The sequence below is a fragment of the Leuresthes tenuis genome, unplaced genomic scaffold (assembly GCF_036924035.1).
Source record: "Leuresthes tenuis unplaced genomic scaffold, fLeuTen1.0.hap1 SCAF_7, whole genome shotgun sequence".
Classification (NCBI taxonomy): domain Eukaryota; kingdom Metazoa; phylum Chordata; class Actinopteri; order Atheriniformes; family Atherinopsidae; genus Leuresthes; species Leuresthes tenuis.
Window position 1 is genome coordinate 22,714,524 of NW_027325361.1, and position 26,349 is coordinate 22,740,872.

The following is a 26,349-nucleotide window of genomic DNA, read 5'->3' on the forward strand; positions in this document are numbered from 1 at the left end:
TGGTGTGTCCACTGAAGACCCTGATTATAAGATCTCAGATCAGCTCAGCTAAACCACAGCATTACCAGAACCAAATGGCTGAGATTTGAAATCACAAATGCATACTGCACATATTAAATATTTGTGTTACCTTCCAGTTGGGGTTTTAAGTTTGGGTTTTAAGTTGCCAACTTTGTTAAATACAAGGATTTTGCCTGTGCAGTTGGGGAGAGATACAATCTGGTAAGTGCAGTGTATCTGTTAATAGCAGCTGTATCTGGAAAAGGTTTGTAAAATGACCATTTGTGAAATGAGGCGGATATTGGTGGTGAGCCTCACCTCTATAGAAAAGAACCCACTGAGTGTCCACTGAATGTAGTTACTCTTGTAACTTCAGTTCTCAGTGTAGTTATGCGTCAGTCCTGCACCTTAATCCACAGTAACTACCAAAAACTCGTGCACATGCAGCACTGCAATAATTTGGCCCTTCAACCCAACATGCATGTAATCTGTTTATCTGAGATGGTGTGCAGCTGCAGCAAAATCTGCAGGGTTTCATTTCTGCTTTGCTCTTCACAAGATTAATCCCGTTTTTCTTCCTCTTATCATCCCTCGTCAGGGTAGGTAAACGGCCAAATTTCTGCAAATGATGGCATCCAGGGAAGATGCAGCTAGCTGATTGTTAGATACAGAGAAAGGTGGCATTGGCTTGTCAGAGGCTAAGTCTGTTTATATAATTACATTTTTAGGGGCAGGGTTGGCTTTTTCCTCATCTTAAATGCTCACACCACTCTGTCATGGAGCTTTGATTTTAGGCATACCATAATATTCCTAAGCAGAAAATTGATGAATAACTGCTTAACAGTTTTAACTTCCCTGAGAGAATAGAGTTGCTGCTTTTTTTTTTCTTCCTTTTTGTTTTTTTTTTTTCTTCTTCTTCATTTTACTTACTAATTCATTAAATACCAGAAGCTAAATTCCACTCACAGCCTTCTTATGTGATGGCTGCTGTAATCTCAGATGCTCATAAATTTATATATCTATCTATATCCATCTGTTATATATATTACGGGGTGAAATGGTCAGATTTGTTTTTTCTTACCTTTGGTTAAACTGACCCTTCACTGATTGTACGTAAAACAGTGTGACTCATTGCTGATTCATGTCATGGAGTGTGGTGCAGTCTTACTTTGTGACTAGAGGGACTCATATTAAATAAATAAACATGTTTAACTGAATTTGGAAGGGGCTACAGGATGAGGAATAGATTTAAGAAATCCTGAGTCACAACGGTTTTAGCCATTCTTTTCTCCTGCATCATCCACTGCCAGGAATACTGCCCCCTCCTCACCCGCTCAGTCACTAATCATCTAGACCTGGTAGGTGGCACTTTAATGAGCACATATATTTGTTAACGTAATAAACACATTGTCCTTTAAACTATGACATTTGGTTCTTAACTACCTTTTAATGGTATGACACTATTGGAATTTAGTTTGCCCACACTCTCCAAACACACGCACTCAGCCTGTCAAAGCAGTTCAGAGAAGACATGCACCATGGTGTGCATAAGTCAAGTGCAAGAGTGCCCCCTTCAGCTTGCATCTGAGCAACCATTTTCTTTACTAAGGAGAGTCGCTGAGCACTCCGCTCTCACACAGACACGCAGATGGCCAAACACACGTACCCCAGATTCCCACACCGCCCACCCACCCCTGCTCCATAGTAGAGTTGTTACTCAACAAGGTTTCTGGCTGGTTATGGAGCCTGTCTCACACCCTGCCAATATAAACCAAGCTCACACCCCCACCTTCGTCTGACCAAATGGCCCAGGGAAGGCATCAGGGGACTGGGCCAGAGGTGGTGTTGGGGGCTGGGTGGGCAAAAAGCCAAATGAGAACCATATTTCATCCACACTTTTCCAAGCCCCTCTGACTTCCAAGAACACACACAGATACACAGGGATGTGTGCAAACATATACAGATGCATGTGAGCACACACAAACCCACTTTGGGCTACTTGCATATGGCCTGGTCGAGTCACACTGTTGGTATTTCAGCCATGACAAGCATGTGGGACTTGATGATTGGTGTAACTGTAGCAGTAGTAATACATCATCAAGTGTATGGGAGGTGTTTTCTAAAAGATAAAAGAGGAGTTTTCCAGAAATGGCCCCCTGTCATAGCTTTTGACCAATAGCTGCAGTGCGTTAACTCATATTTAGGATTTAATTGCAATCTGAGCAAAGCCTATTTTGTTTTGCATATATATATATATATATTCGCACACAAAGTGTATATATGTGGACTTTTACTGATCAATCCTTACTTTAAACTGGTCCTGTGCTGAGTAGTGTTTGCAGGTCTTAGTGTCTAGTTCTAGTGTGAAGATGGCGGGTGTCCCAGTTTGAGCCCCACTCCTCCCCATCTAGCCACAGCCCAAGGTCTGGAACAGATTACATCTGATATTAAACACATGGCAGTAGTTAGAAAAGAGAAAAGGCGAGAGAAGAAAAGGCTTCGAAAAAAGACAAGAAAGGAAAGAAAAACAGCAGATTTGTCAACGAGGTTCCTCCTACCTCCCCTCTCTGTCTGTCCTTGGTTCATTTTAATCCTTTGTCTCCTTCACTTCTCAATTTCACCCTTTAGAGTACAAAGATCATGTCCACTTGTCTTTTAAGCTGTCAAAAGCAAGGGCGGAGATGTTAGCTTTCCATGCCCCGTTAACCAACCTCCAAAGCACCAGGGCCTTTAACAGGGAAAGAAATCTGAAAGGAGATTAATTAAGACAAAGATATAAAATCTGTCTGTAGTTTGAAGTCAGATACAGGGAACACTTGCAAGAAAAACTGCCATTATCCGTGAATTTAATGATGATGAGGCTCCACTGTGACACTTTTTGGTTCTTAAAGCGGTTTCTGTGGGCAGCAGATGGTAATAGTCTTACACACAAGCATTGTTGTCACTCTCCGATTAGAGATGTGTTTCGTAACCTAGCTGATAATGAGATGAGGGACTGAGATGTGCCCTGTGATGGTACCAAGAGGTATCTTGGTCTCCGATGTAAGGACAGCACTGATCAGTCCTGAGGAATGTGCCAACATTCCATTTTCGGTGGATTCAAAACATTCCTAATGTTCCTTTTGCTAATTTCAGCTTTTTCCTGTGAGGGGTCCCACTGCAGAGTCTTCACCACCTCCACCCTCCCCACCCCCACAACCATCCACTCACTATCTGCAAGACGAGCATTCAATCACGTCCTTGTTTTCCTTTCATGTTTAAACTGGGGCCTTTGTGTTGTCTGAACAAACGAGCAAGAAAGGCAACTGTTGCTCATCCTGCTTGTTCTAAGAATCAACTTTTATTACATTTTTGTTGTTCTGGATGAGACTCACCTGTTTAACTGTTGTACCTATCAGGCCATCTGCAGCGGGATCACTGTGGGAGGCGATGCTGACCAGTAAACATAAAGAGGGGTTGATGGAGGTCCGTCGGCACCTGGTGGAAGCAGCCAGTAAAGAGAAGCTGCCAATCAAGATGAGCATGGGTAAGATCTTGTCATGGATGGGGGTTGTATCCCCATCAAGCATAAAAGCAACTTCATACAACACAGAAAAAACACACATAAACATTTACATCACAAAGAAGCATCATATGTTGAAATGTATATGCCTGATGAGACGCATGTGTTGGTACTGCTGTGTTTTGGAGCAGGACCATATCGCCCCCTACATAAAGTCAGCCTCTCTGCCTTGCCGTATATTTGCCCATGTGTCCACAGAGGAAATCTGAACCACATGTTGGCTGCATGACACACACTCTCACAAACACACATGCTTCCTCGCACACACGCTGCTTTTCGAAAACTTTTGTTGTTCGTTAATGAAGCAAAGGGGGCTGAAGCGAGGGATAAAAATATGTGAAGGCACGCAAAAATAAAGTCATTACACGCACAAGCGTGCACAGCCTTACTGCACGCTCACCTTTATGCTACCCTCTTGCTCACAGAGGCAATCGGTGCAGTATACTCCCACATACACACATTCACACACAGGCCTAATATGCAGGTTAACATCTGGCAGAAAGGGGAGGTTTAAAAGGGAGGGGTGTTTTGGTCCCTTAACTACTATAATCTGTCAGGTGACGAAGGTCCTCTCATAACAGGCAGGTTGTAATATGTTGGAGGTCACACACTCACGCACGCACACACACCCACCCAACCTGTAATGCATCTGCAAAGCCACATTGTGGTTTCATTTCACACATTTGTGATGAACAGCGGTCCTAAATGGCTGCTAAATTGTGTATTCATTTATACAAATGCTCAACAAGTAGTTTGACAGTAAAAACAAGGCCATATGAGGTAGGTGTAGCATAAAAGCTGCTCCTGCCTGCCGACTGACAGTCTGTTGACTTTGTCTTTGCTTAGAGAGAGAAAACGAAAAAAGCAAGGAGAGAAGGGGGCACTGTCAGGCCCCTCTCACACTGAGCATTTATACTCCACTGGCAGAGGACCAGAGTCCACCAATCCCCCCCTAAGCTCCCAGCACACCCCCACACTGTTCCCATCCCACACACCAGCACCGCCAGCAGACTTTTCAATCCATCATGCTTTGCTCAAATGAGACCAACCTAAACCCAGTAACACAAAACGCTTAGTATTAATACCTATCTGTTCCGTCAGTGCCCACCCGCTCTCTGAGAGAGTAGCATTTCTCCTCTCGCATCCAAGAATGTCCTCAACTATGGTAGGCTTTTGTAGATCAGCACAGAAAGTACTGTATCGGGGCACTACAGGCCCTGTATTCCCACATACTTGCAGACCCAACTTGGCTTCTTAACAGGATAAGATCATCCAGAGAGAGGCAGAGAAAATAATCCATTTCTCAGAGCTCGAGTTCTCATAGCACAACAGGATGATGAAATTCCCTCACTGTGTGTGTGGACATGTACAGTATGTGGTTGTGTCCAGTGTTTGTCTTGAGTGTTTTTGCTCTTAACAGGGAATTAGTCAGACCGCTACGGTTTCATCGTCTATAAGCATGCGTTTATCTGGTTATCTGTGAGTGTATATGTACGCATGCATATGTGTGCATCACAAGATTATATACAGTTTGTGTACAGTGTGACCTGATACTGGACTGTAAATGAGATGTGTTGACAGTGCATTTCTTCCTGTGGAGCGAGCTGGGCTTTTAACAGCAGAGAGAAAAGCGACCCAGGCAGACAACTGATTGGATTCATCATTTCAAGAAATTTAATTTAGGCAGATGGATGGGAAGCAGAGGAGGACAGAGAACACCAAAGACTGTATACATTGAAGTATACATGTATATATGAGTGGCTGTTGGTAAGTCAGGAAGAGGAGTTGAGTGGCAGACAGGACTAAAACAACTAACTGGAGACCTATGATGAGTAGGAAGGCTGGCAACAGGAAAACAAATGACAAGGTCTAACTGAACTCTCCATCCATTCATTTTCTATACCCACTTAGTCCAATTCAGGGTCACGGAGCTTATCCCAGCTGTCATTGGGCAGGAGGCAGGTTGCACTCTGGACAGGTGGCCAGTCCATCTCAAAACCACACAGAGACAAACAACCATGCACGCTCACACTGGCTTCTAGGGTCAGTTTGGAGACAAACTAACCTAACTTTTTTTTGGACAGTGGGAGGAAGCTGGAGAGAACCCACACATACACATGGAGAACATGCAGACTTAACACAGAAACATGGAATTTGAACCAGCAACCCTCAGTGCTTACCACCACACCATCATGCATTCCCACATTATATCACTCTACGCAACTGCAATGTTGGTGCCCATCCAAAGTCCCTCAAAATCCATTCCCCTCAAAACACGGAACTCTAGTTAGGATACATTAGTCTGGATAGAGACAAAAAAGGATGCAGAAATCTTGTGTGAAAACTTTTTCCAGGGTGCTTTGAAGCTTAGGCTTTGGTAACAGTTGACAACCAGACCACGCCCCGAAGCAAACTGCCAAGAAAACTCTGGATTGGCTTCAGGAAATCTCTGTGGAAATCCCAGAGTGACCCACCCAGAGTCTGGACCTGAACCTAGCACAGCAACTCGTGTGAGACAGACCTGAAAATGGCTGCGCCCTTATACTCCCCATTTGACCTGGTTGTGCTTTGAATTTTTTTCTGCTAAAAAGAATTGGAAAAACTTCCTAAGGATTGATGTGCCAAGTTTATGGGATCATTCCCAAAAAAACCTTTTCTTTTCATTTTTGTAAGAAAAAAAAGTGTAAATATTGGAAAAACATCAGCTACTCGGCTATCATACCACTTTACGGTTTCGGTTTCTGTCAGTGATGCAAGTGAAAACAAACAAAAAAAAAAAAACTAAAGAAAGGCCCCTGAAGTTGTGGAGGTATACAGTTTTTGGGAAGCTCACTAGTCCCGTTCTCCACATGAAGTCTCAAGAACTGTATGTCTGAAAGGGCCTCGGGACATCTTGTACTGGCCACGGAAGATGCTTCATAGGAATATTAAAGACCCTTAAATGACGCAATTGCACCACCATGGAGTAACATGACTATTTGTTAAGGGATCTCATGAATAGTTGCATGGATTGACATCAAATTTAGCTTGTACATTCATATTTATCTAAGTATGAATTGGTATCAATTTGGGGATTCCCTGACTTTTCCTCTTGCACCATCATCGTGCTTGCTTGTCTGTTTTAAGGACAGTACTAAATCTATGTTTAATTCCAATCAGCAAAAGTTAGCATGCCAATTGCTGGCTTTACTATGCATCCTCATTGTAGCATTGTTATTGTAAGCTAGCTTTCTTAAGACTTGCTATTAGTTTAAGAAAACATTGTGCAAATGAGCACATCCTCACACAGCAGCTAGCTTCAGCTAGCACGAGTGAATGTTTCTTTTCATTGTCATGTTACATTATACAAAACAAAAGCAACATTAACACAAGTAAATGGGCTTATCCAGATCAGATTTAATGACAGTCAAAATGCAAAGAGATTTTGGTGAAGGGGAACAACAGATGAAAGCTCTTTTGACATAGAAACTAGCCAAGGCCGAGTTGTATAGCGGTGTAGGTGCCCTGGTGCTCTTATGTACAGTCAGGTCTTTAGAGGGGCCCCAGCATGCATCCACAAATAAAAGTTTCAGGACGTTCCTCCCTTTTGAGCGCATAAATAAGTGTCTCAGTCTTCCTGTGTCCCTAATGCTTGTGAGGTTGTCCAGCTGCTGAAGCAGGCCAACACTCAGCTCTTCACTGACATCAGACATCACTTAGCCTCTGTGTAACCCTCTGCACCTAGAATGTAAGTCATCTTCCAGTAACAGGACTAAATTATTGTTGGCCCCTGCCCTTTTTTGCATTGTTGAAGACTTTGATCATGGCCGTGTCTCAGTTGCCACTTCTGCACATCAGGCAGAAATGGACTGCAACTCAAGCTGTTTCTAGCATGAGAATCCAAATGTGATTTGTTTTATGGCGGTTCTTGCAATAAGTGCACCCAGAAGAACATTAAAACGGCCAAAAGGTTCAGGTTTCTCTCCCATTTTAGGTTAAGAGCAGCAAAAATTGAAGTAATGTGGATACCTGAGACGTCTGGCATGTGGCGCCTTTGGACAAAAACAAAAACTCACATCCTGATGTCATGAGTTTATTTAGAATAATTTTTTGTCATGCATACATCATCGAATTGTTTAAATATCTTTGTATGTGCACTGTTGGATGATATGACAATTATGTATTTTTGAAATATGTATTTGAATTCCAGAAAACTTATAGTTTAAAGTAGTTATGAAACCAAACAATGAATCAAACAAAGTATATTGTTACATGTACTTTACTTACAACAGTAACACCCTAGCTTGAAACGAGTGTTCAGCTGACAGATCATCGCCCTTGGATTCATTTTTCATCTGGCAACAAGATGCCTGAGGAATCGCAGAATTGTTTTGAGGGAAGTTCAGTGACATAGATAAGAGCCAAGGCTTGGCCAGGATTGTTTGAGTGTGTAATGGAGAGCAGGCTTTTGTGTGGCTTTCTTGGCTTAACCCCTTTTTTCAGTTTTTTCCAATATCTTCCATTTTCTCACTCACTCTCATCTGGTCTACTTTAGCTGTAAAGCCTGATTACGTTCGGCCTTCACTGCCCCATTATTGGTTGCCTATTCTGGGGTGAACTTGTGCTCGGCCCTTGCTTTGTACGTATATCCTTGTTCTGTGCTGAATTATGGCTGGCACATCAAGCTTAGGGAACTTCACTTATACTGCCAGGGCTTTTATGGCTGGATATGTTCACAATAGAGCTTTTCAGTATTCTGAATATGTCTGGAGTGACGCTTATTCTTCAGAAATGCTTTAATTTCAGAAAGAAACTCAACTCTTTTGTAGATATTTGCTTTGTTCTTTGGAAGGAAAGTTTTCCAACAGACGGGACTGCAGAAATGTATTCGATTATGAAAATGAATGGCTGTCCCCTGCCTCAACTGATGATTACTTCAATTTTCATCTGAAAGTGGTGCACATCCGTAGATTTTTTTGTCATCGGGTTAAACTAAGTTTAACATGTGCTGCTTTGACTTTATCGCATTTTTAGTATTCTGTGCATTTTTTGAGGTGTTTTTGTGTTTTTCTTTTTTTTCTTTTCTACTCTGCTTTTCCTCTAGTCATGTGTTTGGCCCCACTAAAGAAAACACTGGCCATGTAGTTTAACAGGAAATACTCCCACATCTGGTGCTGGTTCAGAACATCAACACGAAGAAGTAGGCTTTATGGAGAGTTAATGTGTGCCCCGTCTCTCTCCAAGTGCCCTGACGCGGTCCACTTGTTCCTCTGTGCCACCGTGTATCCCTCCCTCTCTCAGAAAGCTTTACACCTTCTACACTTCCATTCCTCATTGTCTCTGAGAATCTTCTTAGGGGAGATTCAGAGGACCCCAAACACTGCGAGCTGCCTGGCCTCGCTCTGCCACCTCTATAAATAATCAGTAAAAACCTCTGATTTACACTTATTAGTCACACTCAAGAGGGGCTCTCAGGAGCTCCTATCAGTGTTGCTGCACCTCAGCTATATGTAGACATGCTAAAGCTCACACAACACACACACACACACACATATGTCACTGAGAACTGTATCCGTAACAGCAACTTACCACAATGGGCTTGCACATATTGTGTGAATAACTTTGCTTTGTGACTGGCACGCAACCACACAAATGTCTCCTGCCTTCTGTCACCCTTCTGAGCTTTTGCTAATTAAAATAATGTTATGGTCTGCTGTAGTACCAGTCATTCACATCTGCCCTAAGCTAAGTGCATGATAGTAATTAAAATGGAATATTTTTGCTTTCTTCATGTTTTTCTCTTTTCTTAATTGTGTGTGTGAGTGTTACCAAGCAGATGGCACATAATAGATCATAGTCTCATTTGTGAGAGAATAACTGTTTCCTGTATCTACAATATAGTTTATATATAGTCCGTTCTTTGATGTTGATAAATTGTGATAAAATGATGGCTCAAATTTTTTTCTACTATTGTTCCCTCTGCACAGGCCGCCTGACCCCTGAGGAGCTCTGCTCCTACGTTAAGCTGTTCCAGAGCAGTTGGGGGGCGCTAGAGAGTCACAGCGGGGTGCTCCAGCTGGGCCTGGCCACAGCCCAAGCACTCCGCCACCCCAGCCTGTCCCGCTGGGATGCCTGCCTGGCTTTTGAGAGGCTGCTGCTGCAGGTGTGCACTCATTTTATACAAACTTAACCATATGTCTTACAGGCAATGAAAGCCAGGGGAGTATTCACCCCTTAAAAAGTGGGAAGCCTGGCACTTTCAGAAGACACTTTCTTTGAGCTCTTTTACTGCAAAATTATGTTTTAGATGGAAGAAATGATCTTTTTCATATATGAAGAAATGTTGGTTGAATGAATGAAGACGTGCGTTTTAAACTGATAAAACTGACACTGTAGATTGTAAAAACATAATGCAGTCACTTGCATTTTTGACCAGTTGCTGGACTTTAAGAGAGGAACGTTGTCCCATTCCTGTCTGCTATAAGATTCCAGCAGCTCATCAGTCCTGGGTCAACTTTGTCGTGTTTTTTACGTTTTAAGATATTTTTAGTTGACTTCTTTTTTGCATGATAGAGCTTTAACCTGACCCTATAGATGGCACGGTGAATTCAATTCAATTCAATTCAATTTTATTTATATAGCGCCAGATTACAACAATTGTCATCTCAAGGCACTTAAGTAATATAGTCCAATTCAAGCCAATTGGAATTCAATTCATTGTAATCATAATCCAATTAATTCATATAGAGCTAATTAAAAAAATTTAATATCCTAGCTAAGGAAACCAACAGATTGCACCGAAACGTGTCTTCAGTCCAATCTCCCGTCCTGAGCGTGCCTGTGGCAACTGTGGAAAGGAACGACTCCCTTTTAACAGGAAGAAACCTCTGGCAGAACCAGACTCAGGAAGGGTGGCCATCCGCCTCGACCAGCTGGGGTTTGAGAAGACAGAAAAGAGGGAAAAGAGGGGGGAAAAAACACCATAACGCCATTCAAAGGATATCTGTTGGAACAGGGAAACATAGGTTAATAATCACAATAATGTCACATGTACATAAAATCAATTTTGAAATTAAACAGGGGGAAAAAGAGAGCAAAGTGAGGAAAGGTGTGACAGATGAGGTCCCCCAGCAGTCTAAGCCTATAGCAGCTTAACTATGGGATGTTTCAGGATTACCTGAGCCATCCCTAACTATAAGCTTTATCGAAAAGAAAAGTTTTAAGCCTAATCTTAAAAGTGGAAAGGGTGTCTGCTTCCCGGACATTTACTGGCAGCTTATTCCACAAGAGAGGGGCCTGATAACTGAAGGCTCTACCTCCCATTCTACTTTTAGAAACTCTGGGAACAACAAGTAAACCTGCAGTTTGGGAGCGAAGTGCTCTGTTAGGAAAATATCTTACAATTAAATCTTTAAGATATGATGGAGCTCGGTCATTAAGAACTTTATATGTGAGAAGAAGAATCTTAAATTCTATTCTGAATTTAACAGGGAGCCAATGAAGAGAAGCTAAAACTGGAGAAACATGATCTCTCCTGTTAGTTCTCATCAGAACTCTGGCTGCAGCATTTTGGATCAGCTGGAGGCTTTTCAGAGAATATGTGGGACAGCCCAATAATAAGGAATTACAGTAGTCCAATCTTGAAGTAACAAATGCATGAACTAGTTTCTCTGCATCACCTTGAGACAGGATGTTCCTGATTTTGGCAATATTACGAAGGTGAAAGAAGGCAGTCCTAGAAACCAGAAATTGTGTTCCCAGTGATTTCTGGGACTGTTCCTGAGCCTATGCAGTGATTTGAGCCCTGTTTTTAATGAGGTGCCGTCTGAGGGCCTGAAGATCACAGGCATCTAATATTGATTTTCAGCAAGTCTCCAGATTCACTGAAGCTTTTCATGCTCTTATGTATTTTAGATGATGGGATATTCTTCGCAATTTCACATTGTGGAACATAATTCTGGGATTGCGCCTTGTAGATGCAATTTTTATAGATGAATGAACCTCTACCCATCTTTATCTCTGAGAGACTCTGCATTTCTCTTTTTTTACCCAATTATGTTACTGACCTGTTTCTAAGTTAACTTATTAGTTGCAACATGTTCTTTTAGCTGTTTTTTTCTTAGTACCACTTACTTTTTCAGCCTTTTTTTTATTGTCCATCAAAAAACTCCAACAAAATTCAGTTTGTGCTTATATTTTTCATGAAAGTGTAAACTGTCTCATCTAATTTTTTTGTATGTTTTCTATATTTAATTGTAAATAATATTCTGATTTTGTGAGAACTGCATTTAAAGCATTGCTCAAAGCATTGCATTTTGTTTTTATTCACATTGTACACAGCGTCCCAACTTTTTGGGGACCTGGGTTGTAAACAGGAAAACGTCAGATTCCCACTACAAGTAGCCTTTTATGTTTCTCCTGTCGCTTCTCCTAGGCATTTCATTACCAGTGCTCACAGGTAAGGGGGTGGTTTGCAGGTTGGTGGACAGAATGTTGTTAAACTGAAAGCTACCAGTGGGGAAAAAAAGATAGACTCCTCTCCCTCATAAACAAGGTTATTTTTGTTTGTAAGGAAAGCATTCGGATCCCGTAAGGATGGCAAAAAAGTCAATTTTCCATCATGATATTTAGAGGCCTTTTGAGTCTTGAGGTGAAATAGGTCTATTTTATGGGGGAGGGTAGAGGCCGATGTACACATGTATTTGACATCTGAGAGGTCAGAGAGCAAGTCTGATGGAGAGACAGAGGTGATGAAGGGGAAGTGTAGTACTAAGAATGAATCAAAAGCCAGAGTACACACAGTCATCCGTTCCTAACCTCTTATTTCACCCCCTCAGCAGCGGTCAGCACATATTTTGCACTCATTTACCCAGAGTCCGGAGCTAAACATTTCCAAATTCAGAGCTAACTAATACTAAAACTATTTCTCTTTCTCCTCCTCCATCTCACCCTCCTCCTCCTCTTACCTTGCTATTTTCATTGATCCTCGTTATATTCCTGAAGCTGTAAGACAAGCAATAGGACAGCAGAGTATTTTGGAACTTATTAAACTAAATCACGGAAAAATAAAACAAGCCTTCAGTCATGGCCCATGCCAAACTGGAATTTGAAAACAACCTCTTAAACCTCAGTGCTCAGCTCGGGCCACTCGTTTATTAAATAAAGGAAGAAGACTTTAGGGCTTTTAGTTCCAGTATCCATTTACTCCATGACTCTACTTTGATCCACTCCCCCATGAGTGTCTGCCATACCTGGATAATTCAGAGCAAATTTCTCACTGCACTTTTTCAGTTTTAGTCTCTTAGCTTGTGAGAACAAAATGAGCAACATTCACAGGTGGAGCGAGGTTTCATTAAAATGATTGTGGCCATGTTAATAACCGTTGTATTTTTTTTAAAGTCCAAACCACTTGGCCCAAGTTCAAAAGAACATTCTTTGAAAATCACATCTCAAAATCAGGCCGTGAGCACAATGTGAGAGTTGATGTTAGTAATCAAAATGGCTCTCAGTTTTATTGAGGTATTAAGAGAAATGAGCTGCGTGTCCCCTCTGCCCCCCTCTGTTTATTCAATTTCCATGTGAGTTTTTTTTTTTGGCTCACCATGGAGGCAGAGAAGTTAATTACACTGCAAAATGGTGGAGCGAAATGCCTCTCAGACCTGCCTGGCGGTCGAGATGTGTTTGCTCTGCCTGAGTGTGTGTGTGAGGGCTGCTGTGAGGGCGACTGGACAGGGCTCGGCGCTCCATCACTAGCGAACAGTTTGAGTTCTTTCAGGCCAACTCATGTGGTACGTTGGGGCCTCGGAGTGGTCAGCAGCCTCACTGAGGCAAAGGGCTATTGGGTTCAGGGCCTTGCCTTGTGCTCGTCTTTCCCAAAAGTCACGCTCACTCTGTCAATATGAAATAATGGGTAACAGCTACTTTGTGACCTAGACAGCGTTTCCTCAGCTGCAGCATAGTGTTTTGGTGATGAAGTAATGTTTGAATATGGTGGAACAGAAAGACAAAAAATCAGGAAATGAACACAGTTTTTGCAGATGTGAGACTGCAAATAGAATGTGAAAGGCAATATACCTGTGAGGGTCTTGCAGCTGGAGATTAATGAGAAAAGTGCACTGATGTGGTTATGGACATTGACATGTTAGTTGGACTATGATATAAATGTGGTTCGTATGATACTTGGCATTTATCCTGCAGGACCACTGGATTTATTTCTTCCTTGATATAGTGCTTACATTTATGTGAGACGGCCAGATATCTTCTTGTCTGGCACTGCCACCCTGCCTGCACCAATCCCCCCCTTGCTGGCCTGGGCTTTCGCTGTCTGGCATGTAACTGGGTTTTAGTCTGAATGGGTCAGATTGAGCAGACTTGGTCGAGTTCCAGCCCACAGTTAAAGAATGTGTGTGCGTGTGCTAGACGTGCTCAGCGTTAGACCAGGGTGGTGCGGCCAGTGAAAAAGCTCAACAGACTCACTCTTTCACCACTTCCCAGAACATCACAGACGCACCTTCCCATCAACAGCCCAGCCAGGGTCTCTGCTTTACCAAACTAAACGTGCACACTACTACTGTGCACGCGTCCCACGGAGTGCAGACTTAGGACATGCTGCAGCTACAGCTTCTGGAATCACAAACTTTTGACGGCCAGTGTTGTGTCTGAGCGTGCCTTGCAGTCTGCTGTTGAGACGTCTGTCACATCACTACACAAAGTTGTGATGACAGCAGCACAGTAGAAAAGGAGCTAACCCCTCTCACCCCGGCCTGTTGCTTCACTCTGCTGGGATTACCAGGGCACGCCTCTGCAAACATTCAAGTTCAGAGTTATTACTGGTCACAGCACTGTTCTGAGAGAAAGCTACGCTGGGCTGTGTGTCCCCATCTCCCATGGGTCTCTCAAACTGCCTGCCTGGTTCTTATCTCTGTCTCTGCTGCATGTTTGTGTTTAAGTCTGAAGAAGGGAAAATATGACTTAGAATTGAGTTTTAGATCCAAAGCCATTGCCCTTAACATCAATTTTCATTTGTCAAAGCCCATAGAAAATAATTGGATAAACACAAAAATGGTCTCATTATTTTTCGTAAGTTGCTGTCAAAGAAGAAAAAAAGTTAAAAATAAGAGTCGACCTGATTCAAATTAGTTCACACTAGTGAGTTCTTCGGAAGTGGGTTTGAGCAACTATGGATCTCAGTTGAACTTGGAACAGGTAGCATATTTTACCTAAGGTGTCAGTGTTTTGAAAGAAAGCATTGAGCGTTGAGGGTGAGTAGATGTAATGCTAGTCTGTCATTGCAGCCACTTTGTAATTGCTTTCCTCCCTATTTGGGGGGTCTTTTTTAATTTTAATTTTTTTAAGACTGAACCAAAAAAAACTGTGAAGATCTGATAAGACCAAGTCAAGAATGCAGTCTTTTTTTGAAGAATAAATTACACTGTAAAAAGGCGTGGATTTTTATCTTAATTCGCGTTGTTTTGCAGATTACACACAATTAATCAAATGAACAAAGTATCACTTTATGCGAGAACTGTAAGAAGCCAGGGTAAATCTCTCAATGCTGTCCACATAAAATACCTCTATTTTTACCAATGATAACTATTTCTAGGCAAAACTATTTTATGCTATATTACACTGTTTCAGTATTCAAATTAGCCAAACAAACACATTTTTCCCAGATAGATTTTCCTCTATTCAATCAGCAGCATTATTCTCCTATGAAAAAAAAACATTAAGTGAGGAATGGCAGCAAATAAGAGGGAAGTTCGGATTTTCTTGTGAAAGAAAAATACTGCTGGTGAAGCAACTAAAACACGTGTTTTCTAAAACCTTTTTTTCTAAAACAGTTTGTAAAGCTTGACCCTTTTTTGGCTCCCTTTCAGACTTTTATCTTTATTTTATTTATTTTGCTCCGTGTTGCATTAGCCAAGCTGAGTCCCAAGATGCTTTCCAGACTCATGTTTGTTCTGTTTCTGCATCTGTCTGTGTTGTAAATAATCATCCTCCCAGGTCTGATCAACAGGATCATCTTCCATTAACAACCCCCAGGACAGTGTCACTGTTCTGGCCTAGAGACTCATGACCCTTCACCTCCACCCCTTGATCCCTCCTGGACATACACTGACCTGCAGAGCCTTAAACCTGTCGATCTGTGGTATGTTAGTAGCTTGACAGTAAAAACCTACAAAAAGCTGCAAGAAAGCACACAGATCCCCAGCATGCCGAGGTTTATACAGTTATATATTTATGTAACATCTGGATTGTATCATTTCTTATGGCGACAGATGGAAAAATGTTGATATTGGTTCTGAGTAACTCTCATCTTATCTGAGCTGCATGCCACAGACGGGGGGGATTTAAGCCAGTAATTGGCCTTTCCCCGGTGCATGGAGCCTGTCCCCACATCCCAGACATTCCCCTTTATTCTGCATCTCTGTTGTGTCCCCGTCGCTTCATGTAGTTAGCTGGCAATTGTAACAAAGAAGTGTGAATGACTCCAGGGCGCTGCCCTGAAATGTCCAGCATTGACCTCTTCCAGTTCCCCACCGTTTAACAGCTTCACATCTGCACTGACCTGGACTGACCGTCTCACAATCCATCCACTTTCTGTACCACATTGTCCCTCATCCAACCCTGGAGCTACGCAGATCCGCACTCAGAACGAGTCACAGGGGGTTCGGGATCATCTCCTGTCTGCCTCTTAACAAAGTGGCCCCTCTGTCTCTGCTGTCGCTTCCGTTTATCCTTTTTTTAAACTTTTCCCCCAAAACTGGGCTTTATGATGCATTTCCTTTTAGATATATCATGTTTAACCTCTTTCTCTGTTGTGCACTCTCCAAACGTGTATCTCTACATAGCATACACTAAAGTAGTCAACATGAACTCCATGCGCTCCACTAAACTCTAGGCCTCTGTGTTTTCCAGTATAGCAGTTATTCTGAAACTAGAAGGAATGCATGGCGGGAAAAGAGCTGGGTTTATCAGAAGAGAGTTATTTACCTATCTCTTCCTTCCTGTGTTTAGTTGGAGAGGATTACAGTGGAAGAGAAAAGCAGTGGAGTTTACTCCCAAGAAGACCCAGGAATAGCACCCATCCCAAGCCCCCTTTCCTTTCCTCAGCCCCTATCTCCCCCCACCCTCAGTGGCGGTACCCTGACGGCTGTGTTTAGATTATTCTGCAGGCCTAATGTACTAGCTGTTTAATAGGCAGAGAGGGGCCTGTTTATAGAGAGGAACCTTTTTAACAGGGGTGATGGGCTGGTAGGCCAGAGGGCAACACCAACTCATCTCACTTCCTGTTATCATTACCTCTCCTCTTTCAGACAGATAGGTGCTCGGCTCACTCTTCTGTCTGCATTACTTATCCTTTATCGCCCTGCTGGCTGATTGTGTTCAATTTGTCTCTCATGGAAAATCGAGGAACAAGAAGGTGCAATGAAGTTTCCTCATATTAAACCTCGCTGGCTTCACTTTTCAGCTCAATAGTAATTTGCATCTACTGCATTTTAAGTGTTTCACTAAGCATCTTTCTACTAAATCTATATCCCAGCCCACTGAACTGAGACTGTTTAGGAATTGCTTTGATGTTAATAGCTTTAGAATTATAGAGCTGCAGCTCCCTGAATGTCAAAAGTGGGAGAATAAGATGGGCTTGTGTTGGTTTATAAGACTAAACATTTTCTCTTTTACTGAAAGCTGCATTTTTCTTCTGACATTGCCTCGTAAAGTTGCATTTGCTGCTTATATACATCTGTGTATTTTTCTTTGTTCTGGATGTTAAACTGCAGAGTCAGTTAATGCCCTTCACTTCCTGAGAACTTTTCATGTGGCGTTTAGTTTTTTTTCCCCGCATGAATGTTTGTTTTTTGAGGGTTCTACGATCTGTTTTTTCACAGCTTTGGCCAAAGGACCCTCACCCTCGCTCAGACCAAACTGAAAATGTTTAAATTTTTTTCGAGATCGTCCACATTGCTCGCTCCACATATGTTTGCTTTTGGTGTTCTAGAACCATGTTGTACTGAGCTGCATTGTCATCTCAGTCGGTTTGGGGAAAGCGAACGGTGGGTGCTTATGAAGTACCCACTAACCCTCTCCATCCTTGGTGAATCGGGTCAGTGTGGTCTGCTGACTTGGCCTCCTGGCGTCAGACTGCATTTGAGCATGCTCCAACAAGACACCACAGATGGGGAAAAATACCACAATGCCCAGCATTCACACTTGGATTGTTAACAGGGGAAGGCCGTAGAAAAAGCTGACCGTTAACTAAGAAGGCAGGTACTTGTAAAGGACCCAACAATGACTCACTGTCCCAGATGGAGCTGACCACTGAAACACTTTCTGCCTTTCTGCCTCTGTGAGTGACACACAAGTCATCCCTCAGTTTATATGTCACTCGTCACTCTTAATGTGCTATTCGTTCCGTGATATTCTGCATCTGAAACCGTATCCAGATGTACTTGCAAGTCGGTGTGTGTGTGTGTGTGTGTGAGTGTCCGTGTGTGCTTCCAAGCATTCATGCATGTGCATCCTTTAATGTGCTTATTCTGGAAACATTGTCCCGACTTCCTGTTGTCACAAACAGGCTCTCTGTTCCTCATTGAAAAGCTCCACCTCAGGACAGATTAACTATCAGGTCATTTGTCACTACCTGCTGAGCACAGGCCAGGGAAGGTCACAGCCCACAGGACATGCGTCTTTGTGTCTGTGTGTCTGATCTGAAATGGAGACAGAGGAACATTCCAGGGCCTTTGGGTGTCCTTATTGAGTACCGCAAGACTTGGAGCTCGATGAAATATTTGTAGCTTGAATGAAGGCTTAATTGTGATTGATTAGTTCACATCTCTCAGCTTGTTTTTAGCCGTCCAGGTAGTCACATGACAGTCCAGGTTCGATGTGATTGGTTCAATGATAGTGAATGCTCAACCTTTTTAGCCGATTGACAGTAATATCTTACAGTTTTCTTGGCCACTTTCCCGTTAACCTATAGATTTGGGGACATTGTTGGAAAGTAGCACCCTCTTCTGTCACTGATGAGAAGAGGCGTGAATTCTCTAAACAGAGATAAATGGGCTAAAGTGAAGAAAAAAAACCCTTAGGTCATGAAGAAAAGGTGGGGCAAAGACCTCTCTTTGATATCTTGTGGAATTATACCCATCTGAAACCCCAGTCTGCACCCTATTCTCCTCTCTGCCCCCACCCTTGTGCTCACTCATGCCCTCTACTTTGTCACCCAGAGGGACTGAGACTGACCAATCACCATAGTAACTAAGTATTGAGGGTCATATTAGGTCAATAAGAGACAGACTCTTGCCACCCTTGTTCTGTCATTAATTACCTTCACTCCCTTGGGGTTTTGCTCCACATGTAACAACATAGCTCAGCCATCTAAATCCAATAAATTGGGTGTATGGTCAGGTGAAGTGCACCAGTTGTGAAATATGTGCTTTTACAATGGAGTCAGTCTTGTCTTTATTACCAACTAAGTGATGGCGCCACCTTTGTCAGAGTTTTGAAACCATTTTGGCTTAATTTCTGTGTCATATTTGTAATAGGAACTCGATTCTATCCCGTGACCTGTGTGGTGAGTGAGGACCTCTGATTTTGAAGGAATGCTGTGTTTGATTAAATGTCTAAAAAGCTCACGGTCGAGGAATCTGGAACAAATCCTGTAGCATCTCAGAGTCGTGGGAGCATTTTCTTCGGAGGAGGGCATTTTGTTTGATTTAAGGAATGGGACCATACAGACTCCAGGCCGCTTTGACTTCAAATGTTTCACAGGTTATAGATTGTGACAATGCTAGCTGTATCTGGTTTGAAGCTCAGCTTTCACCTTGAGCTGGTATTTGCATTTATTCCTCAGTATATGTTGATGAAAAGAAAAAAAATACATACAACACAGCTTGCTTTTAGGTTTGTGTGTGTGTACCTTGTGTTGGTCTTGGAATCATCTTGTGTGAGCTAGAAATGAAACTCATCTGTGGTGGAAGTTTTAGGGAACCCAGCACACCCCTCCCCTCGTAACATGATTGACATCAGGGTGCAGAGAATATGGTGATGCCCCACCCCACACCCCACAGGCTCTCTGTTGGGGTCTGGTGGTAGTTAATAACCCCCCCTTCATTCCACACTGTTAGAACTTTCTCTCTTGGTTTTGAATTTCTTGTTTTCATTGTAGTTTTTCCTCATCCTCAAACAGATGTTTCTCTCCCCTTAATCCTTTCATCTTAAGTTATCAATAATATTGCTCTTCTGTTTATTCATACAAATGTCTCATTATATCTTTGGAGCGCTTATGCAGAGCAGAAGGAATAAGAATGACTGCTGAAACATCCTGTAAGAGTGGCCAATGTGAGCTTGTACGCCCTGACAAAATATTTGTAAATGGATTTGGTAGAACTGCGTCAGAACATTCGCCAGAATACTGGATATGTTTGGTGCAGTTTTGACAAATGGAGACAGTTGCCCACACGTTGGCTAGATGCAACTCACAGAGAGATGTATTTCTTTGAACCATACATGATACGAATACATAGATCGTACTGATATAATCAAACATGTGGGCAGTTGGAAAATAGTGCATTGTGAAAAGCCTGCAGAGTCTCGTTGAAAAATTTCCACTGCCTGTCATAGTGTATACCGGTGGAAGCCAAAACTAAGCTGTTCCAGCCCTCCATACTACAGTTGATCCAATAGGAAAAGTTGATTTGAAAACATATGAGAGAAAACCTCATCAATTCCTGAGTTTTCCCACTCTAGCTTTCATCTGGGGTGAACTCATATGCCCCACATCTCTTCTTCTATTGTTCTAAGCTTGCTGTACTTTGAAGCACATGTGGGCCTGTTTGTCCCATTGCTGTTTTCATGGAAATGGGAAAAGAAATAAAAGTAACCCAAAACGAGCACAGACGCCGAACCGCTAATTATGAGCTGGTTGGAGGGGGGGTTAGGGGGATCTGAGGAGGGGAGGGATTGCTCATACGCCTGCCATGTGCCCCCTTGTCCCATTCTCCTGCTGCTTTAGTCTTAATCTTCTCCACCCCGCTTTGTTTTGTTTTGTTTTTTTGCTTTTGTTCTGAGTTATTTAAGATGCTGGCCTCTTTCATGTTAGCTGTCGCCATGTCTCTGAGTTCTGAGCACCACGTCTAAACATCACAGCAGAGATGTCTGTGAGGGGCGCGTTTGACGGCATTAAGGTTTATGGGCCTTTTGCGCGCTGCCTATTGCGTGCTCATGAGGCATGATAAATTCCACCATGTATTAATTGATTGATGTGTGCTGTGTTCTGTTTGGGTGGCCCCATTCACGTTAAAATAGTCAGAAGCCTTGGCGTAAGTGTCATTTGTTTGCTGCGGTTATTAGGAGCTGGTTGTCGAGCGAGAGAAGCATTTAGTCAGATAACACATTAGATACATGCTGCACATCTGGCTGTGAGGATCAAAAGTTCAGTTGTCCTCATTCACACTGTACAAACCACCAGTCCACATCCTGTTGAAAAGATAACAGTCCAGAGGTGAAACTGCAGAATCCAATTTTTATTTTGCAAGTTTGCATGAAACGAGCTGTAATTAGCTGACTCTGCCCACTGCTTCATCTTTCTTTGAAAAGACAAAGCTGTGCCCCAGAGCTTTTGCTTTAGTTACAGAATAAAAAAATCCATACGTGAGTTAAAGAAATGATGATAATAGAGTGATAGTTTCTTAATATTCATAAAGACTCTCTGTGGTATAAGATGGATACGTCTTTGCTAAATCTGTTATCTAATAAAGCAGCTTTGCATTGAATCACGCATTTACAAGCATATCTGATTCTTTTTGTGCCCAGAATGTGTCAGTGAGGTTGGCTCAGCTCTTTGGCCATTTTGGACGCTTTACCACAGGGCACTGCATTAACTTGTAGTTTAAAGTTGGAAGCATTAGTTTTTCCTCTCCCATTAATGCCACTGCAAGTGAACAAAAAACACGATAACCTCCTTGCAAAGGTTCAAACTTATTCAAACTTCCATTTCCATTTTTTTTTGCCTTTTCAAAATAACAAAAATAGCTTCAAGAAGCAAAAACATTCAAGTCTGCAGTGAGTACAAGCTGTTATTTTACGTTGCTACATTTGGTGGTAAGTAGAATTTAGCCATTTGGGGATTCTGAGCCTAACCTTACTGACTGACTCTCAGCTGCGGAGACTTGGTTTTATACCCTATCTTCACATAAATTGGAACAATTATATAATATGACCAAACTTATTCATATCTTATGACCAAAATATGAATAAATTAAATAAATTGCACATCACTGTGACCCAATATCTTTTTGTACAAAGCCACTTCCACTTCAGTTATTCAGTTTTATAGACTGGCGTATTTCATCCATCCATCCATTGTCTATACCCGCTTAATCCGTCAGTCGGGTGGGGGGGCTGGGCTGGAGCCTATCCCAGCGGTCATCGGGCAAGAGGCGGGGTACACCCTGGACAGGTCGCCAGTCCATCACAGGGCTGACTTACTTATTTATGACACTAAATCATATAATCCAAATTTCACTCGAAAGGATGAACAACATGAGTTTTGACTGTTGACCAGGCCTTTTTTTTAAATAATTGTGGAAATGTAAGCTGCATTATTACAGCACTCTGAATGGATGGGGTACCTAAGATTTTAGGGCGTAATTAGATCTGACTTGTTTTGTGCTATGACTTGATGGTTCTTCTCTCTAAGCCTTACCGTTTTTGCTGTACAAACGCATTGAATGGAGAAAACTGAATAAGGACAGAATAAAGAAATAGGACACCTGGATTACTGCTTCACTGCTTATTTCTTGAGAATTTTTGGACCCTCTTTTGAGGTCCAGCCACAGATGTTCGGGTTTTGGGAATGTGAGGGGCCATGCCAAAACATTCAACTTGCATCCCTTGAGGTAGCCCATTGATTTAAGGTGTTCACAATTTTATTTTCCTGCTGTAGAAGCCGTCTTCTTTTAATCTTCAGCTTCTGTGATGTTTCCCAGCAGAATTTTGTAAGAATCTTCCATTTCATTTAATCAGTTTTCTCCTCTAACGAGGTAATATTTCCAGAGCTACTGGCTGCAACTCAACCGCAAAGCTCGATCAATCCAGCCCGGCGCTCAACAACCTGAAATCCTGCAAACAGTCTTTGCTTAATGGGGCCAGAGAGTTTTATTTCAGCTTCGTCAGTCCACAGGACTTGTTTCAATTCACTGACTTGTAATGCTGAAGCCTGTGGTGAAAGTAAAAGATACATTTCTAAAGATGATTGGGTGGGGCTGTACGGAGGAACAGTGCAACACCGAATAACAACCTCTAAAAGACTTCGCTATCATCTTATAGTGTAGTCTTTATTTTACGTTAAGTCATTTTAGTTTTCAGGCAGCTGCTAAAGGTAGCATCCTGGGTCAAAGCTTAAGTAATCAGAATATTCATAAAGCTTTGAAATTTGTGTCCTCTGATCTTTCCCTTTAATGGCTGTGTGAGCAAGCCAGAAGCTGTGAGACCTTAATGAAAATGATCTCAAATGTGCTTGTTAGATAATGGCATGGAGTAAACAAGTAAATTATTTTGGTCCACAGTAAAAAAAACAACAACTACGTGTTCACTAAGTGACTAACGAAGGACTTGTGGGAAAATTGTGTTTGAATAATAGATATAATGGGATTATATTCGTTAAGTGGGATATATTTGGAGTACTCGACCACTTTGACCATCAAGCGCACAGTGACATAATTCTCACAGTCTTAGTGGTGTTTAGAGAAGCTCTTTGCCAGCGCAATGTTTTTAGGTCTTGTTTAATGGTGAGGCTCTGCGCTGCATCACAAGATAGACAAACAGACAGACAAGGCATTAGTGATGTCTTTACCATCTGTTCAGGAAGGGCAGACATGATGGGAGAGGATGAGGACCAGAGAGACATTTTCATCGTCTACGAAGAGACTGTTTTTTTGGGGGGGGGCTGAGGATTTACTACCAGACAACGGCTTATACTTATCAGAGAGAGAGAGATCACAGTCAAACATCGTCACACACTCTGTGGCACATTGTCATGTTTAAATTTAAGTAAAGATAAGAGATCGTCAGTGAGGCTGCCTTGGGCTGCAAAGCCAAAAGGTCACAAAGAGAACTTAGAAGACAGCTGCCAACGTTTTGAGACACTCTGCTGGTTGGAATATTCAGCCAAAACTTAAACTTCCAAACATTAGGAACACAAAAAGAGAACATAAGCAGTCAGCAAGTTTAAGGAAACGTCACCAATCTGTCGTCTTCAGTTGTTTAATGTGTGCGTGAACAGTTTGTGAACCAAGAATTTTGCGAAGTGAAGGTGGTCCACAAGAGCCATCTTCCGTCAGTCCTCCATTACACAGTGTAAAGGAAAGAGTGAAATGGATGGTATAAGCAGTCAAAACTGAATGTTTATTCCAATCAAAATTTGGTCAAGGAGTCCATTCCTCCTCATTTTGCAAGATGTTCTTGCAAAATGTCGACGCAGCTGCTGTTCAGTTTGTGTTATTCAGCTCGCGGGTTCCGGCACTTGATTTTGTCAGAGATATAAGTTATGATTTCTCAAAGTTATATTAGTCTTGGAGGATTTTTATTTTATTTTTTATCACATCAGATAAGGGTCTGTGAGATTTGGCGTGAGAAGAGTTCTGCCTTTCACAAGTAAAGCAGTGAGAGGAACAGAGTGGGATACGCTGGGGAATGGGTGAAGAAATCTGGAAAAGGGGAGACAACCATAAAGAGAATTATGTTCTGTGTCCAAGACGAAACAAATAAAAAAATAGAAAGAAGTCAAAAAGAAAAAAAACAAGTGTTAGCGTGTATTAGTGGTTTCAGCTTGTCCCAGTGCCCCTCCTCGTAGTGTTTTTTAGCTGAGCTGTGGGCTTAAAGCGGTGGGAATGTTTGCGGAGGAGAAACTCTGGGTGATGTTGTTTGTATTGTTCTATTTCAGCTTGTGTGTTGAAACAGTGTCAGCAGACAGGGACTGTGTTTCACACACATACTCACACAAACACACGTATATAAAGAGAAATCAACCCTGGCAGTTTCCGTCCTGACCCCAACCACCATCTCCTCTTCAGCCCCATCCTTGTTTGTGGGTCTGCATTCAAATGAATTGCCAAAAAAAGAGGTCCTGCTAAAGCCCTCTGTTACTGAAAGTGTTAGAACAGATGGAATTACAGCTAAGCGATGGATGTTAGTGTGCAGACATGTTGTCTGCGGACTGATGCTGTTTGTCTGTGCTGTCTTATCCTAGACTGCACGCTGAGGGAATTTCTTTGTGTGACACTTTGTCAACACAAGCATAACACTCAACTTTTGCTACCTATATTTTGCAGTGTGTGTGCTTTAGTCCGACTGAATTTGTAGACTTTTCTGAATTTATTCGCAAATGTCAAATACAGATTTTCTTTATGTTAATTATTAAGGCAATGTTGAAGGAACGCAAAAGGAGGAACTGGAAAAGGCGTGAGTGAAATGCCCAGACAATCTGGGGCGTCTACAATATCACTGAGAAAGAAATCCAACTGCCACCCTCAGCATTAAGAGCTAGCATATGGAAGCACTTTGGCTTCTACAAAGTTGAACTAAATGATTTTGGAAACAAGTTGACTGACAAGCCCATTGAATCATAATCAATTTCAATTGTGTGGTGCCCCCCCATGAAAGTGGCCTGGTTACGACTCCTTTTTGCTCATTCTGTATTGTAAATGGGATTTCTTAATAGCACATAGATCTAGCACAAGCTAGAAGTTAGCTGGGGCTAGCAGCCTCTCTGGGGGAACCGAGTTCAGGAAGCTAGCAAACTCTCGCTCCGTCCTGGTGGCTCGTGGAGGCCACTCACTCAGCCGGACCCAGTCCCGGTGGTTAGCAGCTAGTACCTGTTCCTTTGGATTTGGGAGCTTCCGCTAGCGCCCTGCTAACTTTTCCTCAAAGTTTCTCATTGCATGAATTCCTTACAGCATATACAGAACATATATATATACAGCTCGATGGTGCAAGTAGTCAGGATCGGTCTCTTCTTCTATGTGGAACATACCAACTGCTGGCCTTGATTCTGTTAGACTGCAGGTAGTGCTCTGTAGATTTATCTTCCAGTCATAGTACTGATGGCTGATTTTGCTTAGATTTCATCTTGTAATGCAGAAAAAACACATTTCATTGACATGTTGACAAGATTAGAGAACCAGTTTCTTAGCCAAGAGTGGCTTTAACTGTTCAGCGAGTGTGTATTTGAGTTAAGTTCTGAATTAGATAAAAAGTTTGAAATAGTAAAAGTTTGACAGTTACTGATAATTATGTGTCTCTTTTATCCTTTTGATTGGAAAGTTTTTTTTTCTGGCATTATTACCCATCCCTGTGGCCTCCATTCTCTGACCCTACTTTGTTTATGAATTGTCTGCACTTGGTTATTGCAGAATCCTTTTTAGTGCTTGCATGCAGACGTTAGAATATCTGTTTTGTTTCATCCTCTTTCGGCTTTTATTGACTTCAACACTTCTCTCGTTAGCCTCTTCTCGGACACTAAAATAATCCTGTAAGTCATAATCGAGTGATCAATACAGAATAAGTCATGAGTCGCAGAACAAATGTGGTCATGGGGGAGTATCGTGTGTCTCAGCCAGCACACTCACACCACCGTCACTGCATCGATAACATCTCTCAGTGGAGGTTGTTCCCTTCCCATCAACCCAAACTTTGTTTTTCCTCTCCTCCTTGGTTTTTATTTTCTTACATAATGAGTGTCCTGCAGGATCTTTTTTCCTTGCTTGTTTGTAACTATGATTTCATAAACAACGTTCCATTAATTCTGA

At 42.2% G+C, this 26,349-nt stretch overlaps 2 protein-coding genes across 2 annotated transcripts in view; one reads left to right on the plus strand and one right to left on the minus strand.

Annotated features, from left to right (window-relative positions):
* scfd2 (sec1 family domain containing 2) overlaps window positions 1-26,349 on the plus strand; it is a 95,141-nt gene that overhangs the window by 8,518 nt on the left and 60,274 nt on the right. The window contains exons 3-4 of the mRNA XM_072389975.1: window positions 3,399-3,526; window positions 9,529-9,704. Of these exons, the coding sequence (XP_072246076.1) occupies window positions 3,399-3,526; window positions 9,529-9,704 (304 nt within the window). The remainder of the gene's footprint in view (window positions 1-3,398; window positions 3,527-9,528; window positions 9,705-26,349) is intronic.
* Window positions 564-26,349, minus strand: part of dcun1d4 (DCN1, defective in cullin neddylation 1, domain containing 4 (S. cerevisiae)) — a 163,613-nt gene continuing 137,827 nt past the window's right edge. Inside the window, exon 12 of the mRNA XM_072389977.1 lies at window positions 564-575. The gene's annotated coding sequence lies outside the window, so the exon portion shown is untranslated. The remainder of the gene's footprint in view (window positions 576-26,349) is intronic.